General features: G+C 35.2%; 2 protein-coding genes across 3 annotated transcripts; one reads left to right on the forward strand and one right to left on the reverse strand.

The window, feature by feature from the left end:
* The first annotated feature begins 599 nt into the window (after positions 1-599).
* On the forward strand, positions 600-2,134 carry LOC110720004. 2 transcript variants are annotated; one of them, XM_021899001.1, is made up of 3 exons: positions 600-756; positions 859-1,018; positions 1,555-2,134. In XM_021899001.1, the coding sequence occupies exons 1-3, from the start codon at positions 683-685 to the stop codon at positions 1,744-1,746; spliced, it is 426 nt and encodes a 141-aa protein (XP_021754693.1). In that variant the 5' UTR covers positions 600-682; the 3' UTR covers positions 1,747-2,134. The 2 variants fall into 2 exon arrangements, with proteins under 2 accessions (XP_021754693.1, XP_021754692.1); XM_021899000.1 differs by having other exon boundaries at positions 600-1,018.
* Positions 2,135-2,231: 97 nt separating this feature from the next.
* Positions 2,232-14,156, reverse strand: LOC110720002 (dynamin-related protein 1C). Its single transcript, XM_021898999.1, has 16 exons — positions 13,689-14,156; positions 13,518-13,581; positions 13,318-13,422; positions 12,589-12,690; positions 11,773-11,823; positions 11,582-11,643; positions 10,481-10,571; positions 10,280-10,344; positions 9,993-10,187; positions 9,760-9,879; positions 9,608-9,678; positions 7,502-7,727; positions 5,701-5,751; positions 3,978-4,209; positions 3,685-3,824; positions 2,232-2,766 (listed from the first exon to the last, which is right to left on the reverse strand). Exons 1-16 carry the CDS (start codon positions 13,818-13,820, stop codon positions 2,638-2,640), a joined length of 1,836 nt encoding a protein of 611 aa, XP_021754691.1. The 5' UTR covers positions 13,821-14,156; the 3' UTR covers positions 2,232-2,637.
* Positions 14,157-19,180: the final 5,024 nt, after the last annotated feature.

Consider the following 19,180-nt stretch of genomic DNA (forward strand, 5'->3'; position numbering starts at 1 on the left):
TTTTTCTTTTTGGCCTTTAATATTTCTTTGATATTAATGGGCTGTCAATAAAAGTTCATCATTGACCCTATATCTTAAAGCCCTTTAGTGACCTTGTCCACAAAAATATTAAAGGGTCAAGACTCTTTAAATTTTGGCCCGACTCTATTATCAATGGACAACCCTGTCCATTAACCACCCCTATTCAAAACTAACAACACTAGACCATTATGTAAATGTTTTCTACTCACTTATTTATATTACTTATAACCAAAAGGAAAAAACTTTAGGGGTCCTGACTGCCTCAACTAAGATCTGCCTCTAATTAAGTGCATTGCGTACGATTCAACCACTTAAAAAAAAAACTTACCAACATATCTGTTTCAAACATATTAATGGAAAACCATTTGCATAGTATTTTTAAACATTTTAATGGAAACCATTTCCCATTGTAAACATTTTTTGTCTAACCAAATGAAACCATGATCATGAGTTTTAGAAAGCAGATGATGTGGTACTGTGGTAGCATCAAAGATGAGACACAAAAATCCAAAGTACGACATTTCATCAAAGACAACAAGACAAGTAGAGATAATTTGCGAAATACAATCGTATAAAAACCTTATCTTCAAGCTTCAGACGAAAATACTTCAGTTGATAGCCACATAATCTAACTTGCTTAAGGCAAAAATTCAATTTTCTAATGTTGCTGAATAGCATTAGCAGTTTACGGCCTGCATTACTTATATCACAATCTAATTCAACCAATTTTCATGGGTATAAAAACGTCGATTCTTCTTATCGAAACTTAATTTGCAATTTATCATGGTACAAATTCTGTAATACGAGCACCCCAACTGGTAAAACATTATGTTGCAGGGCAAGGAGAAGAGTAAGATATGACAAAGAAGATTATGAAAGTTATGGTTACAATGAAGAAATAGCTATATTGGAAATGTATAGCCAGTCAGCCAGAGGAGAAGCTCTGCTTGTGACAGCTATGGTTGATGATCAACAAGTAGAAGTTCTCATCTTTAAGGTGACACCATTATTCATAGTTCTTGCATCTCAACTTGTTTAAATATTTTTTCCTTTACATTATACTTTGAATACGATATGTATTTTCTAACTCAAAAATTAATTGTCACGTTATTCCCTCGTCTCATCATAGACTTTTCAAATTTCATTCAGTCCAATGGAAGTTAGTTTTGTGATAGCAACATCATCTATCCAACTCTCACATCACTCAAATAAAAAAAAAAAAAAAAAAAAAAAAAAAAAAAAAAAAAATAGAGTATTTAAAAGAATAAAAAGGAATCTTTTCTACGTAGTAACAAAAGAAATGATTAGTTGATTAAGTAAATAACACCACATCAACAATATTAGTATAATTATAAAATAATTAAATTCACCACTTAAAATGGTTGTAAATCAATAATTAGTTTATTAAATTTTTCCTAAGAAAATGTTGCTAATTTCAATTTCAAACATTTTAGTATGGAAAACATGATTATAATTTTTAGATGGAAGGAGAATCAAGAGCATGTTTCAATGGAGCTTGATTATCGATTGCAGGGATTTTCTTCATGCTTGAGTTATGGGACATCCCCAGATCCATCAAAAAGTGTTCTTCCACAAAGAGCAAGAATTATGTCAATAGACAGGATTAAGGGTCCTTTCAACCCCAACAATATTGAGTACATTGAGAAAGGTTTGACATGGGAGACATTTAAAAGCCGTTTTGCTTCTACTAATACTAATGAATAAACTTCATTATTCTTCAATTAGCGTTTCCCAAGATTTGATTCACATCTTGATCTTTTCTTTTTTAAGATCTCCAGCTCTTTAAGTCAAGCCCTGTAAATCAGCTATTACAAGAATAAAATTTCATAGAGATACGCATTACATATGCTCTCTTTGTTCGCAATTTTTTGTCAAATTAAAATATAATTGGAATTAGTAATATGACAATTAAATGTATTTAATCTAGCTAGATAGCTTTAATTGATGTCTTTCCTGAATGCAAGTAAAAAAAAAATATTTCTTTTGTGCAAAAAAACTGGATTGATTCCAAGTATCATGTAGTAATTCTATTAACAATGTTGCATTTGTTCTTCCATGACCCTAAATAAGTAGTGCGAGTAACAGAAATAACTGATTTTCTGCTGGGTGAGTCGAGCCTCAAGTTAAGGTCTACGCAGATCAATCACCAAAAGTACGCTACACAGCCGAATTATAGTAAACAAATTAGATTTACTCAATATGCTCTCATCGTGTAAATTATCCGGCAAAACACAAAATTTACAAGTATACACCCTGACTTTTAGTTAATATCAGATATCTGAAAGAGCCATTGTGTTTTTCACAAAAGAATTACAATAACAAAGGACCAAAGCCATAATGATAGTGTGTAAGAAACACTTTGATATCTTCTCGGAGAACATTTTAAATCACCTACATTCTATATCTCAAAATTGGTGCTCAATACAGAAGTAATGTTCTCAATATCTCATGAATTGTGTCATGGATGAATGTGTAGGTGTGAATTGAATAATCAATCATACGTAGCTTGTAAGAGGGGCCTTTTACCTTTCACTACTGCATAGTTCGTTTACAACGGACAGTGAGAACCTAAGAGACTCAATCATACGTGAGTCTTCATCTGTTCCATGCCACGGAATCAATATCATCCCTTGCTGACTTGTAGAGTTGAAGCCTCTTTGATAGTGATTCTCTTCTGGACATTAATGCAGGATCTTCATCTAACATGGCACTAAGCTGATCTTTCTGCATATTGATGAAACGCAAGTATTACTAACCTAGAGAAATATTCTATTCGACGACTTTCTAAAAGGAAACCATGCACAGACACACACACACACACACAACTCCTATTTCTAATACATATCTCATTACCAATTCTATTACATGTATCTGTACAGGACGATTCAGATAAAGTAAGCAAATGCATTCTTGCAAACAAAGAGCTGGGAAATTATTTATAATACCGAGTAAAAAAGAATCATAATTTATGTCTTCTGTACAACAATGCGTAGTAAAATAGTCGGAAAATGCTAAGAGAACACATAAACTGTCTTAACTAAATTATTAGCTGAATTCAGTTTGTCTTCTGATCTAATAAGATGCTAACTACATAGAGTCATAGAGTGCTCATCCGAGTACACCAGAAAATTCCCTTTTGTGTTGCTTCATTGATTTTAAGAATGTCAAGTTTTCTTACTTTCTATGCTGCTAATAAAGATGTTAGTACTACATTAAATCCAGAAATATTCTCTTGTGCTACTTTCCACAGGAAATAATCTACCAGCTAACTAAAGTCTTAAAGATAATCTCTTAAAGATACGGCAGCTGACATTTGAACCTCTCCAAGAGTGGAACTTGGTAGAGAATAAGCATATTTTTTATGGAATAAGTTCAGTAATTTACCAGATAATTAATCAAGACAGTTGAGAAAATAGAGGACAAAAGAAAAGATATAAGAAGTGTTACTGTGGGAAAAGGAGGTGATTAGTTCATTAGGTAACTGATGCAATTTATCATAGCCCTTGAGAAAAATTACTATAACTACTATACAACAAGTTCAAACCTGGAATCACTAACAGTGCAGAGGAGCTTCAATTGAAGATAGAGATTACTCTTCAGGAGCAAATAGATAAGGCAATGTCAAACTAATACAGACTTTACCTCTCTTTTCCCAATTTGAACATAGAAGTTGTTTAGAAGTGCTCTTTTTGCCTCTCGGACTTGGCAATGTACAACTGCCTTTGGAATAGAATTTTTCAATGTGTCACAAACCATACCGACATATGCTGTGACATTTGATCCTGGAAAGGAAAGCAAATAAATTTTCCAGCTTTAGCATAATTGTGATTAGAAATGAAGCTTATGGCAACATGAAGTGATATGAGCAGAAAATTTGACTACAGTGAGCTAAACCCAGATACAGGGATCAACACTTGAAGCATAAATGAACTTACCAATTCTTCTAAGGTGATTATCAGTGTAACGATCAGAATTTGAAGCTGGTTGGTTTCCAGTATTCTTCTCTGGTTCGAGTTGAAGTTTTCTAAAAAATTCAACTGTTAGGTACGTGGACTCCATCTCTACCAGACGCACAACAGTTTTCCGACTTTCATCACGGAATCTTTCCAGTGAGTTATTAGCAGCTGCAGCTATATCACTTTGAAGTGATGGGAATCTCTTGAGCTCCTATGAGATGGAAAACATCAAAATTAGCAGAGAAAACTTTTGTATTGGTATAGTATATACTTCCTCTGTTTTTTATTAGATGCATCACTTTCTATACATGAAAGTTTCAATTTAGATACATCACTTTTCCTTTTAGCCAATAAATTCTCTCTCTCTCTCTTATATCACATGGGCCCTCTTTATTTTTTCTCTCTACTCCAAAAATTGTCTAGGAGTCCGCAATTTCAAAAGCGATGCATCTAATAATAAACGGAGGAAGTATGTGTAACACATGGAACCTTATCCCTTTATTATTTAAAAAGCATGGAGATTGGAGACACAAGGGGCATTTCTAATTCTCTCACTTATCAAATTTTTTTTTTTAAAAAAAAATTACAATTTACAAAACTAAAATACTTAAATATGTTTAGCACCAAGGTTTGACATTACTTAACAAATTTTATAAAAAACACAAGAGCAATATAGGCAGTAAAATTGCCATATTACTTGAGCGAATAATGGTGATGTTTTGAGCTGATCAGCCCCAAGCTAAAATCTTAATGCCTTCATTGTACTAATTTCTCTCCGTAATACTATACTTGAAAGCTGAGTGGCTCGATGCGGATAATCTTCAAATTTTATTTTTCCTATAAAATAAGAATCGATTCTTCTTTTCCTAATTTTCATTAGCCGTTGTTTAATGAATCGGTGAGCCACTTTCTGCTGTGTTGTAAGCTTACGTCAAGGTGGTAAAACCTTAGAGGCTAAGCTATTCAACTACTTTAATTTTCTCATAAGGGTTTTGGCTAATTTAGTTTCATTTCTTGGAGCTTAATAATCGAAGTTAGCTTCTACTTTGTGACTGATTTCTATCTGTTCCCTCACACAAGGCATCAACATGCTGTAAATGTAATAAAAACCAATGATGTATTATTAGTGCATATACATTGATCACTACCACTTCATTTTGCTCATAGGGTTTTTGGCTTCTTTAGTTTCAATTCTTGGTGCTTAATAACCGAAGTTAGCTTCTAATTTGTGACTGCTTTCTACCTGTTCCCTCATACTAGACATTAACATGCCATGAATGTAATTTTAAAAAAGGATGTATTATTACTGCATATACATTGATCACTACCATATAATTTTGCTGATAAGGTTTTTGGCTTCTTTAGGTTCATTTAGTGGTGCTTATTAATCGAAGTTAGCTTCTAATTTAGAAACAGGTTGCGGCCATTTGCAGGCAATGAATGAAAATAATGCAAGACTAGATGAACACTCAAACTTACGAATATTCTAAATTCAGCAATCCTTATGGTTGCAACTATGGTCAAAGTTTCATGAGAAAGGTTGCCCGTCCCTAAGCAAGAATCACGAGATGTTATAACTCAGAAACCAATAACTGATGTGGAATACGTGTGTAACTTATGTGCAGAAAGACTTTACATAAGCATACATACTTTTCGCAGGGGGGGGGGGAATGGATGTATTAGTTTATGTTCATTTTCTCACCAATGTTGCAGCTATTGACTTCCTGACGAGTTCTTTCAAAATCAGGTGCACCTGTGAAAAACAAAGTTTAATGAATTAAACAATACAGTACAGAGAATGAATTAAACGATATAGGAGGAAAGTATCCCTTTGCTAGTAATCTCTAACAATTATGAAAAGTACAACACTTGAAAATTGAACATTTGAAACAATAGAATGGCTCCCACCCATGGTATAAATTGGTCCAACATAACCTTGACCCAAAAATGCTGCCTCCTATTTATATTGGTCAACTAAAGTTGCATTTATTAACACAACAGCGTGAAAAAAATTGTTCTAAAAGACACATCATTAGGAAAATTGATTTAGTACATTGTGATTCAAAGTTGCATTATTGTCCAATATCACTTCATTCAATTACTCATGGTATGATAAGATAATAAGCTACAACTAAAAATAATTGGTCATTGAAAAGATGATTTCTGAGAGTCAGATAAGTAACATCTAAAAAGTAAACAATCAATTATACACTCTGAATTTTTGAAATTGAATTTTTGGTTTTATCCCAGGGAAGACAAATGATAGAGCTTTATAGGGTAAAGAAGAAGGATCTGCATATGGTCTTTATTGATTTAGAGAAGGCATATGACAAGGTGCCAAGAGAGGTGCTTTGGTGGGCAATGTTGAAGAAAGGTATCCCACGAAGATACGTGGACCTGGTTAAGGATATGTATCGGGATGTGTCAACAAATGTGAGGACACGTGGAGTGTTGACAAAAGATTTTCCTATTACAATTGGATTGCATCAAGGGTCTACATTAAGCCCTTTCCTTTTTGCAATGGTTCTAGATGATGTAACTAGACCAATTTAAGATGAAGTCTCATGGTATATGTTGTTTGCGGATAATATCATTTTGGTGGATGAAACTAAAGATGGGGTTAATGCCAAGTTGGAGCAATGGAGGCAAAGATTGGAATCTAGAGGGTTTAAGCTAAGTTGGAGTAAGACTGAATATTTGGTATGCCGCTATGGTACTCAAAAGACCATGAGTGAATGCTTTAAATATCTTGGGTCTATCATCTAGAAAAATGGTGACATTAATCAAGACGTGGCCCACAAGATTAAGTCGGGGTGGCTTAAGTGGAGAGCGGACACGAGAGTGTTATGTGACCGAAACATTCCCTTACAGTTGAAAGGGAAATTCTACGGGACTGCCATAAGATCAGTGTTGATCTATGGTTGTTGGGCTTCTAAGAAGGAGTACATTAAAAAGATGGAGGTTACGGAAATGCGAATGTTAAGGTGGATGTGCGGGAACACTCTAAGAGATAGAATCAAAAACGAGGTTATTCGCACGAAGGTAGGTGTGGCAGGCATTACAAACAAACTAAGGGAAAATCGTCAACGATGGTTTGGGCAATGGTTTGGGCATGTAAGACGGAGACCCGAAGGTGCACCGGTACGAAGGGTGGGACCATGGAGGGATTAAACAAGGGAGAGGGAGACCGAAAATGACTTGGTTGGAAGGAATTCGGAGGGATATGAAGTTTTTGGATTTGCATGAGGATGAGGCATTGGATCGTAAGGGATGGAGGAGGATCTTTGTCGATAATTACACAGAATAATCAAATTTGGTTCATGTAGCCGACTCCACTTATGAGATTAAGGCTTTGATTGATTGATTGATTGATTGATTTGGATGTTTCTGCAGATTGATGCTTTGGTAAGCCATCTCTTCACTCTAGCATGTTGACTTCCAGTGTAGAATAACGTTGTCATGTAATAAACAAGATACCATATAAATGTAGAAATGAACTTTACCGCATCAACTGTTGCCTCAGCAGGGCCTTTAAAGTATCCAAGTGATCCATCAATGAGTCTTCTGATTCCTTGTTCAGGGGCAATTAAATGGGGCTGGTACCCATCAGCTTCTGATACAACTTTCCGGACATTTGATGTTGAGAGATGACGATCAAGAGGGAGTTTTTTCATAGCAGCTGGGAGTTGGTGGTCAAAAACCAAATAAATTCGATCACCACCAGGCCGCCTGAAATAACATTGTGCTTTAGATTTTTGCAGCCAAGATAGATATTCAGGTGCAAAACAGAGCTACAAATAGTCCAAATTATCTATTACTTCATATAAAAAACCTATCAATATACCAACAGCAAGGTCAAAGTATTGAGTCAGAAGACAATTAATAAAAGAAAAAATAGTCTCCCAACATCATGTAAAACATGTCTCGTTTGCATAATACAATCCAGCAACTAGGTAACCTATTATTGGTTGTCATTGTGTCATGTATTTTTGACTCAGACCTGCATGCATGGCATGTAACGAATTGTACAACATTAAACAACTTAATAGCAGTGTTGAAAATTTAGCATGCTACCATTTAGCTATTGCAGGTGATTTCGAATGATAATATTCTCAATTTGTTGTTTATATAGATTCAAGCAACATATTTTGACATGCAAATATTTCCATTATACATGTGCATGTTTTCAAATTGGAGCTAAATCATACATAAACCCACTTTAATCTTGGTCTAAAAGTCTTACTGGCCAAACATCATAGCTGATGAGGTCAAAAAGTTCAAAGACATAAAGTCAAATCAATTAAAACCCCCCAAGTCTTGATTTTAACTGTTAAATTTACGATGCGCTATCAGAATTGAAGAAAATTGGAGAGTTACAGCTCAAGGAATTGCTCATAGTAAGAGATATATAGAGCTGAAGAAGGGTAAAAATTAAAAAAAAAAATAAAAATAAACATATATATAATTGGATCTTGTTCCTAGACTCCTAGTACTAAATGTCAATGACATAAGAGAAAAGCTTAAATTATCAGAGCTAGAGACCATAATGAAGCTTTTATTCTGACGTAGGATTTTGTTGAACTGCCTACCAAAATTACATTTCAGCTACAGCCCTGAAGTTTAGACTTCCATGCCATTCAACTTATAAGTGAGAGCTAATTCTGAAAAGATCAATAGTAATTACTCCATCCATCCACAAGAAATGTCTAGCAAAAAAATGTGACTCCAATAGTGTGAGTCACAATGTTCATGGTAAACAATAAATTGGGGCAAAGGTTGTACCATATTAAGGGGAACTGGTATTATTTAAGGCAAGATTACACTCATTGCCATATATATAGGCTAACAACAACTATTGACATGAACTTGTCACTCATAATAAATCGGTATGAACTTGGTTGCTAAAGACAGTGGGTCCTACACTCTTACATGTCGGAAAGTATGTTTAATTCATTAAAATGTTATTAAAATAATTACAGTCTACAAAATTAAATAAAATTTGCTCACTGAAATCCAAAAATGCAACCATTTGATTTTGCACTTTTATGTAATGTATTGTTGGTAGTTAGCAAATTTAATAATAGTTTGTTTTAAAATGTTTTTTAGCTTTTCTAGCATGTGGGGCCAACTCTTGTGGTTGCAATGCCATTGTCTTTAGTAACCAAGTCCGTGTCATTTTATTAAAGTGACAATTTTATGTCAATAGATGTAGTTGGACTATGATTCATGTTAAATGAGTGTCATTTTGCATCAATTTTCTAGTCTGGTTAAAGTGTTAAACACATGTCTTCTACTCCTCCCCTAACATTCTGCAATTTTGCAAATGATGAGCCTGAATACCTGGTTTTCAAGGGTGGTCATCAGTAGGGAAGGTGAGGTTCAGCATTAGATTTGGGATGGTACAAAGAGGCTTGTCATATTGTAGTTTCTATTTGGGCACAAAAAAGATTTTATTCTGAAAATAAGAATACCTCTCTGGCACAAATTATACAAGCACAAGTAAGGTAACTAGGGGGAAGGAAAGATAAAAGAAAACAAACAAATAAATAAATAGATAAAAGATAAAGCATTATGTGAGGCAATATTTTATATGAATTAACAAAAATTACCCGCCCTCAAGATGCTCCTTGAACACTTTATCAAATGCACGGCACATTTCCAATATTGTATATAACTGGGCCTACACATATTACGTGAAAAGGTTAACTCTATAACGTGCCACCATAAAGGACTTAAAACTTTAGTGGGACTCAATACTTACCCCTCCATCTGATGCAATAGGCCTGCCTATACGGTCCAATTCAGCATTGATTTCATCAATTGTCTTATTGATAAGGGCAATGATACTTGGAATTTTCTGTCTTATTACAACCTCCAAATGCTGGTTGAAAAAAACAATATTTAAGCCTCGTGAATAATTGACAAAAATTAAGATATGTTATAAATGTAGATATGAAAACATTATGGAGCATAAAACAAGCTTTATATTCTAACCTGAGACAAAAGTTTTGCCAAATATTCAGAACCCATTTTATGAGCTAAGTGAGAATATTCTGGGCTATGTTCAAAGTACTCCCTCTCCTTCCTACGAGCAAAATTTATGTCGACATTTTTGTTGATATCAGCTTGTGAACGATTCACTATACCAACCCAGGGATGTTGTAGCCTATATGCTCTTCCTTCAAGAACCTTTATATATGGAGTAAGAGTTCATGAGTTTTTTTTTTTTTCTAATAAATGAACTGAAAATACCACCAAATCATTCACAGAAAGAAATATACATCAAGAGCATTTGTTCCTTGGTCCATCAGATCAAGTTTTGTTAAGACACCAAACGTCCTTTCACCTGCAAATGCAAAAGATAGCTGATAACATCAAACATCGGCCAAAAAAAAACTAAATAAATAAAAAGGGGGTTCTGGGAAAGTATTAACTATTACCATAATATCCACTAATAGCATAACAAAAGACATCTAACTTACCTGAAGGATCAACTTCTCTCGCCAACTTTATAGCATCTGATGTGGCTATATCTTGATTAGCAGGAGAAATAGCCAAGATAATGCAATTAGGCTACAAGAAAATCGGAAATAGGCATGTTAAAAGACTATTAATTGTTCTATACGTAAACATAACTAACTACATGCAACATATCCTTGTAGAGATAGCCTGCATTTCCATTCCCATAGACCCATAGTTTACACCCTGCAACCTAAACAGCAAGATATGTTGTTACTTGCAACAACTACTAGACAGACAGGGGGCTTAATTAAAACTTGGTACCCAGCTACAACTTGGTAGCCAGCACTTCAACCCCAACCTTCCTTCCCAGCTCTTGAAAAGAGAATCAGAAAAGAAGAAACAAAAACCATTGTTTCCAACCACATAGAGCAGTTCTGGCTGTAAATTTGTGGCAGAAAAGACCAAGCAAGCAACAAATGAAAAACAACGGTTCAAACATCAACTAGACAATGCTGAAACTCGCTATATAATATTGGTCAGCGCCAACATCCAGACCAGACCAATCATAATCCACCACAAATAAAATGACCTAAACAGCAAAGAAATTACTCAACAACAAAACTACAAGCAGAAGACCCATATTTAGACCATAATCGTGGAAATGAGCACCAAAGGATGACCAACACGAGCACCAAAGGATGACCAAAGTGTTCAATGATCCTAGTTTACAGTGATCATGGTAAGCTCATCCAGTTGTTTGACAGCCGATAAAGACTAGAAATGAGCTCTCACATCCTTTTTGTAACTTGCTCAAGCTTAGAAGTGGATTTGAACCACTACACAAGGAATATTGCAACCCTTCATAGCTACCTTTAAACTCAACTGTTCAGCTGATTGGACAAGCACTGCTGCAATTATCATGGCGGTTCTCTTCTTTTACACAGCCACAAAAATAACACCATGCGTTCCTACTTTATTTATCAAGATTCAAGCAACATCAGAATCAATCAAAGATGGCCTGACATGAGATCTACAGCCTAAAAAGAAACCAAAATTTTTGACTATAGAACTGCCTCGCTCCTACATTTCAATAGATATAAACAAAAGAGTAGTTCATGTACCTTCTCGACATAACTGCGAACCATGTTCTCAATGTCTTGGACAATACTTTCTTGTTGTCCCTCTGCAGTAGGCCAAATAAAACACAAGAGTTTAAAAGGTTACTAAATCTCACCGTGTCAGATTATGCCTGCGCAATGTCCATTATGTGATTGCATTCGTTATTGGTATACAAAAAAAGTCAGAAAATTACCTACTGCAACCTTTGTCAGCCCAGGAAGATCTATAAGTGTCAAGTTCACAACTGTAAAAAGAAACAGAAAATGTATTAGCAATAATGATGCTTTTATAAAATATGGCAAATATAGATTTCAGCATATTAATTGTGATAAAAAGGAAGCAGCAAACAGACAATTTTTGTAATTTGTACTCGGAAAACGATCCAGAAACATGTATCTCTCCTCTCGGTTCTCTCTCCAATTATTATCGTTTTAACTGAAAGTGTCAATACCCTATGTGAGTATGTGTAAATATAAAGGCACTGCGCAAATAATGTTTATAAACAATAAACATGTCTGCTGGAGCTCAAGTGATAAGCCAAATGTAATTTTAGATAGACATGTTGCGGCTAGCAAGATGATATCGACTAAGGAAAAACTGTTTGATATCCAGTATGAACTATTAGTTGTATAATTTGATGAAAGTGGCAACATATAACTAAAATCTGATGTTTGCACACAATGAAGGTTTACTAAAGGTACAACTTTGGTGCTAAATAATCTACCCAAAGAGAAGAAAATTGGAAAAAAGTAAAAAATTACAGCAAAAGTTATTAAAGTTGGTTTTCCATGAAGAATGAAATAAGGGACAACTATAGGCATCATCGAAAAAAGAACAGGTGATATAGTACAACAGTATTGAGTCTATTAACTCTAAGTCGGTTACACAGGTGGTTACTTCTGGAGGTAGCTATGACAGTCACATCTGCCCCCAAACTACAAAGCAAGGAGCGCAAAATATACAAGTCTTAATGAAACCATAAAGCATAAATATCAGTATAGATGCATACCATTTGGTGAGTAGATGCTCAGGTGAATTGGGATATTAGAAATTGCTTTTGTTTTTCCAGTTATACGATCAGTTTCATCAGCTATTTCTTTGCGGACAGCAGCTGCATAAGAAAAATAGAAAGATATAATATATGTATATATTCAAGAATTGCATAGCCATGAAAAGTAAGCAATAAGAAAGCCACCAACAGGAAATCTTCCTCTAATAGGAAATGGCCAATAACATAGAGCCTCCAACATCCACCAGGGTAACGAATCATGTAAAAAAGTACAGGAATAGACTGAACAACTAAAAGTTCAAACAGGGACAAATACTTAATCATGCTAAAATAAGTTTTAACGGTTTCAAGCCAGCTCCCGACAGACGATTTCACCATTTTCAACCAAATAATAATTGAGTCAGAGGTCAATTACCAGCTTAGTCGGTAATCTACTTATACATGACTAATATCACTAGAAAAATCACCTTCGAACCCTTACATAAACCTAAATGACTCTACACTTGCATTTTCCTCAGAAATGTTCTGTTAAAAAGCAATTAGCTTCACGAATTAACAAGACTGTGTCAAATACAACAAAAAGACTGTATCAAATACAGCAAAATTTCCCACCAATTAAAGTTTATGTATCATTAATCAGAGATCAACATATAGTTGGCATTAGCTCAAATAATCACAAAATGACCAGAAACTAACAGTCAATGCAGCACTAAAGCCGAAATTACGAACCAAAATCGGTATATTTTCTCTTCGGTGCGTGAAGAAATTCTGCATAATCAGATCCACCATCGGTCTTGTGCAATTGCAGCACTAGCGGCCGCCGCGTAACAATCCCTTTCAACAACAAAAAAAACCGTATTTCAATCAAATCAATGAATCGGATCTCAAATATTAGGCATCCTCAATACGAAATGAAATCGAAACAGTACCAGATCCACGAGGAAGAAAATCTCTTCCGACAACACTTTCCAACACCGATGATTTCCCAGAACTCTGAAATTTCATTCAAATACTTCAAATTCAATTCAACAATTTGAACAAAAACAAATGCAATTTCAAATGAGGTAATCAGAAATTCAAGAAAAGATTGAATGTATGACCTGACCACCGACAACAGCAACAGAAGGAAGAGCTTCCCAAAGAGAAAGACCTTCACCGCCATGATCACCGAGAACAGTACAAGCTCTTTGGATTTTGTTAACCAATCCGATCAAGCTCTCCATTGTCGCCATTTTTGAATTAGTGAGGAAGATCTAAATCTCGAAAATGTTGTGTGAATGGGATCAAATAGGGTTGTTGTGTTTCTGGGTTTTAGAGTGTGATGAAGGAGAGCGAGAGAGGGGGATGGATGAAAGTTGGTGCGGAGATTTGGGCAGATCCGCAATGAGGGTGGAGCGAGAGAGAAAGCACGAGCACGATGATGGGAATATAGTTGCTTTCTCGACAGCTATGTGTTTGTAGTTGAGGGGAGGAACAACGACAAAATATTTGAAAAACAACGTAGGGACTAGGGAGTTATTTGCTACACGGAGTTTTGTTTCACCGGAGAAACTTTTCCAAAGATCCTCTCTTCGTTCTTTACACTTGTACTCCCTCAGTTTTTTTAAATGTTATAGTTTGATTGACATATATTTTTAGCAATTTAATTGATTAATTTTTCAAATGAAATTTTTAAGAATTTGTTAAAATTGTTTTGTAGTGACAATGAAAGTTAAAATTCTCATGAATTTTGAGTAACTTAGGAGGGTTTGGATAATTTACTTTATATGTTTCGTGGGAAGTAGAAATTCCCATGAATTCCAATTTTTTCTATTTTTGTTTTTTGTGTCAACTAAACAACTACCCAAATTACAAATTTCCATGAATTTCCACTTCCTCCATTCTATTTTGTCAACCAAACAAGCCCTAAATTCTTATTATATTATACTTCCTCTGTTTCTCAAATATTGCAACATGATATAGAAAGGAATAAAGATAGAGACTTATGATAGAAAGGAATAAAGATAGAGACTAGTGATGAGGAGAGATAAAGAATGAAAACATGTGTAAATAGGGAAATGTTGTTGTTTGGGCATAACCCATTTTCTAAGCTCAATCATATTTAATAACAAAAACACTCTACTTTAGGGTCAAGTTTACTATAATCTAGTTCATAATAATTTGTAATCATCCCATAATTATTTTATTACAGATTCACTCTTAATCCATTTAAAAAGAACCACTTTGCCACATGAAACTACAACTATAAATACTAAACTAATGATTAGAACTCCCAAAGCTACCCATTAACTTTCACCACACAAATCCTAAACTTGGACCACATGCCCTCTCGCTGCTACTACCAACAGCCCAACAACTCTAATTCGCATACATCACTGCTTCCTCCTCTCACTATCCCTGCGTCCCACGCCCAACAACAACCCCCTACCATCTACTCTCACACCGCAAACCAACAATTCCAATCCCGCATCACCCTCTCAACCGCTTGACACCCTCACTCCACTCTATTAATTACCACCGCAGCGGCACCCAAACTTCCACCTACTCACATCATCAACAATAATTGCTTAAGCACTCGTGTTGCATTCGATCACCATCAAACCGCCGATTTGCACAAAGCAATAGCAACAATTTCCAGCACCAATCTCGACCACCAAACCGCAAGCAACCTGAAACTCTAGCCACCCCGCATAGCTACTCATGCAGCAAACAAGCATAGTCGCAGCTCGCGCGCAAAAAAATGAGGCAGGAAGTTCTTGAATTTTGAGACTCGCAAGCTACGCGCACACTTCCGACATTCTGCGCTCGTAGGATAAATAAAGAAGAAAGCGTCCTTGTTACACCCAACTTTAAAATTTCTTAACTTACGTGATTGTAATGTTTGACCTATGAAGATTAACTTTGAAAATAGACTTATTTTACTAGAAAAACGCGGTCCAACGATGGAGGATCTAATTAAGTCACAAAGCCCAAATGAGAAGCCCTAGAGACAAGTTAAATCCGATTTTGAGTAGTTAGAGTATTTGAATGCAAAGCAAACTAGTGCCAAGAGTTATAACCAACTAGCAGTTATGGAATTAAGTGGGAGAAAATTGCATGATATTCGTCTAAAAATAGAGAAAGAGTTCCAAGAAATTAACATCAGCAATCAATTAAAACAAAGCATTTCATTTCCTTTAAGCTTTCTTTACAGCTTTCTTAGTTTTTCCTTGGCTTAGTAGCTAAGCGATAATGTAGTTTCCTTAGAATGTGTTGAAGATAAACTGTTTCATCCAATTGAGTGAAACGTGGAGGTAACCTATCCTTCAACTTGTACAACTGTAGCCCTAACTTTATCTATCAATTAATAAAAAGCATTTGCATCTTTTGTCATATGTTTACCTACTCATTTCTTTAGCAATCTAACTCGTCTAAACTTCTTTGAGGATAACTTCTTTACTTTTTTGTTTCTGTTACGTTAGCGAGGTTATAAAACTTGAAACCAGTAACAATAGGGGCAGCTCCTTAATACTCTAGAACAAAATATTGTATTTGACTTGTTGGTATAAAACAATACTTACCTCAATAAGTTTTTTGGTGAACACCGTAGGAGAAGACTGAACTAGATAGATCCATTTTACTTTAAGTATTTGGAAGTTATCCCATGACTCCTAAGCATTCAACACATAAAGGAACTAATCAGGAAGATGTTAATTCATCTGAACATAATCCTAAAACCATACTAGAGGATCAACAAGATCTAGAAAACCAACTTCAAACTGATTATGTTGCAAGCTCTTCTGAACAACTTAAGTCTCACACATAAAGATAAAAGGAGATTCTTAACAGAAGAGATAACCATTCTCCTACTAGAAATCTACTCAATACAATATATATACGAAATATGTAGATATTATAAAGAATCTAATGGAGGATTTAAAAGAATATAATAGAAAGCAGTTTGATAGCTACTATCTTGTCATGGTGGAAGAAACCACTAGATTCATAATTGTTGAATTAAGGAATTTTGATTCTATTTCTTAACAAGCAATCACTATACAAGTGGATACGATTATTTGATCTAGATATAAATAAGACTTTGGACGTTACTAACATGGCTCTATCAAAGAGTATAGCAACCGAAGTAGTTACAAGACTAGAGCCTTTAGTGGAGAAACATAACCAACTAAATGAAAAGTTATGAGTGTTTTAACTACTCTAGGGAATGGGGTTACTAAAGCAAATCAAAAGGAAAATATTCCTCTAAGATACCCTAGACAACAACAGTGCGAAGCAACCAAGCAAGAACAAACAATGGCGCAGGAGAAAGAAGTGCGAGAAGATTGAGAAAATTTTGAATTAGGAAGATGAAAAGAAAAGAGCCAAAATTATGAAGTAAAAGAGGAGGCAGTAAAATAAATATGACATTAATGAACGGTTTTACGTAACCAACAAAGTAAAACCGTCATATAGCCACAACAAATTAACTGCACTCCTGATGACCGACACGTGTCCACACATGCAAGACGACGTTCTCGCAAAATAAAAAAAATAAAAAAATAAAAAAATAAAAAAAAAACCCTCCTGCTTCAGCGAGTGTAATCGGAATCCTCACTCCGGCTCGTCACTTCTTAGACTTCAGCAAGAGTGTTTGAAATTCCTCACTCCAGCTCTTCATTTCTCAGACATCAGCGGGAGTAATCTAAATTCCTCGCTCTAGCTTGTCGTTTTTCAGTCTTCAACAGGAGTAATCGAAATTCCTCGCTTTAACTCATCATTTCTCAGACTTGAGGGGCTGTTATCACTCTCACACGGTAACGACTACATCTTCATCACTTCGCAACCTACTTTCTTAAATCTTAGAACTGTGTACGCAATCCTAAGACTTGAGGGGCTAGTTGTACGGAGGGAATCTCAATCAGATGACCTGTTGAGTAATTACTGATGAGGTTACACACTCAAAAGAGTTGGCATGAGTGACCTCATACCACCTCTTGAGGGGCTAATTTTGTGGGATAGTGTGACGAGGGTAGCCCGTTGTTGGGGATCCCACTTCCTCTATGCTCATGGCCCTCTAAAGCCTAAGATTTTACACTTTATAGGGTGTGTCAGGATTTTAATTCCTGACTGTTTGGGAGACCTTGAATTAGAATTGAGTCTGTCATTACTTTTTTTTTTTTTATAAGAAACCAATAGAGAGTCGCCAATGAGTTTTAGGAAAACTCATAAACCTCGTTCATACCTTTCTCCCACGTAGTATTCAAGGGATAATTAGCATGAATCATAAGTTTACTCATGCCCAAATTGGTCTACTAAACCAGAAATGAGTTCGTGAGTAAGGGTACTAGAAAAACATTCACTTTGAGAAACTTCGTTGATTTTATTTACAAATATTAATTACACAAATTGTACATTGTAACAAATGTCGTTATTCTTTTTTAATTAAATTCGTGAAAAGAACAAAATAAACAATATTCGCCTTGACTTAGGTGATAAAACAACAATTTAATTATTCCAATTCTAGTTTTTATTTAACGAGAGAATACTACACGAATTAATTAATTAAAAAAAACTGTTTCAAAGTGATTAAATAACAATACTTAAATGCTTAAAGTTGATAAATTGATTAATTGATTAAACATGAAGAAAAAGGTGATTGATCTAAGTGTTCAGGAAACTAACTATTCTCCTTTGTTTGCTAGATCTCCATTTTGGGCGTTTATGGACTTTCCTCCTTCTTCGTACCTCCAAGGACTTCAATGGAACAAATTAGGGTTGAAGAGTACCTGGGAAGAGAGGGGAAAAGTAGTATGATAGTAATAGAGGACTTGAGTGATTAGGGTTTTTAGAATTTTACGGTTTTAATTCTGATTTTCCGTTGTCATTAGGGCTAACGAAGACCTCTATTTATAGGTGTAGGAATCTAGGTTTAGGGTTTTAGAGCCGCAGCGTCAGGAGGCGCGCGCAACTCTCAAAGTTGTAATGCAGTGCTGAGCGCAACTCTAGGACTTGTGCGCGGCTGGCGCACGCAACTTTGGAAGTTGCGCGCGGTGCGATTTTCCTTATACAAAAACATGTTTTTAAAACTTCCATAACTTTTGATTATAAAGTTGGATTAAGGAAAATAAGATATCATTGGAAAGCTCTGAATGTCTACTTTCCAATGCCGTTAAAATTAGGTTAAAATCTGTTATAAATCAAAAGATATGGCCGTTTGAATGCAAGGGTGTCTATTTTAGGGTCCGGTTTAGTATTTTAATGATAACGTCTTCGTTTTAACTCGGAATTGGGGTTATAATATACTGTTTGAAAACTCTTAAAAAGAGCTACCCATAAGTACAGGGCATGAACATATATTAGGTGGTTAATTGTTCTGATTGGCTCGGTTTTCAACAATGTAAGATCCATTTGATCCAATCATTGCATTTGACGCATTTAGGTCCGTTATTAATCAAGACTAGGCTCTAAGATAATTTGGTCTCAAATATGAGTTCTATCTTACTTCATAATGCATTTCGGAGTCCATAAACACTTCAACTTTGATCTGGCATGAAGAACGAGCTTTTGTAAGATCATCACACTTCCCGTCGGGATAGGAGGCTAGCTGTAGGCC

This window comes from Chenopodium quinoa, unplaced genomic scaffold (genome assembly GCF_001683475.1).
Source record: "Chenopodium quinoa cultivar QQ74 unplaced genomic scaffold, ASM168347v1, whole genome shotgun sequence".
NCBI lineage: Eukaryota > Viridiplantae > Streptophyta > Magnoliopsida > Caryophyllales > Amaranthaceae > Chenopodium > Chenopodium quinoa.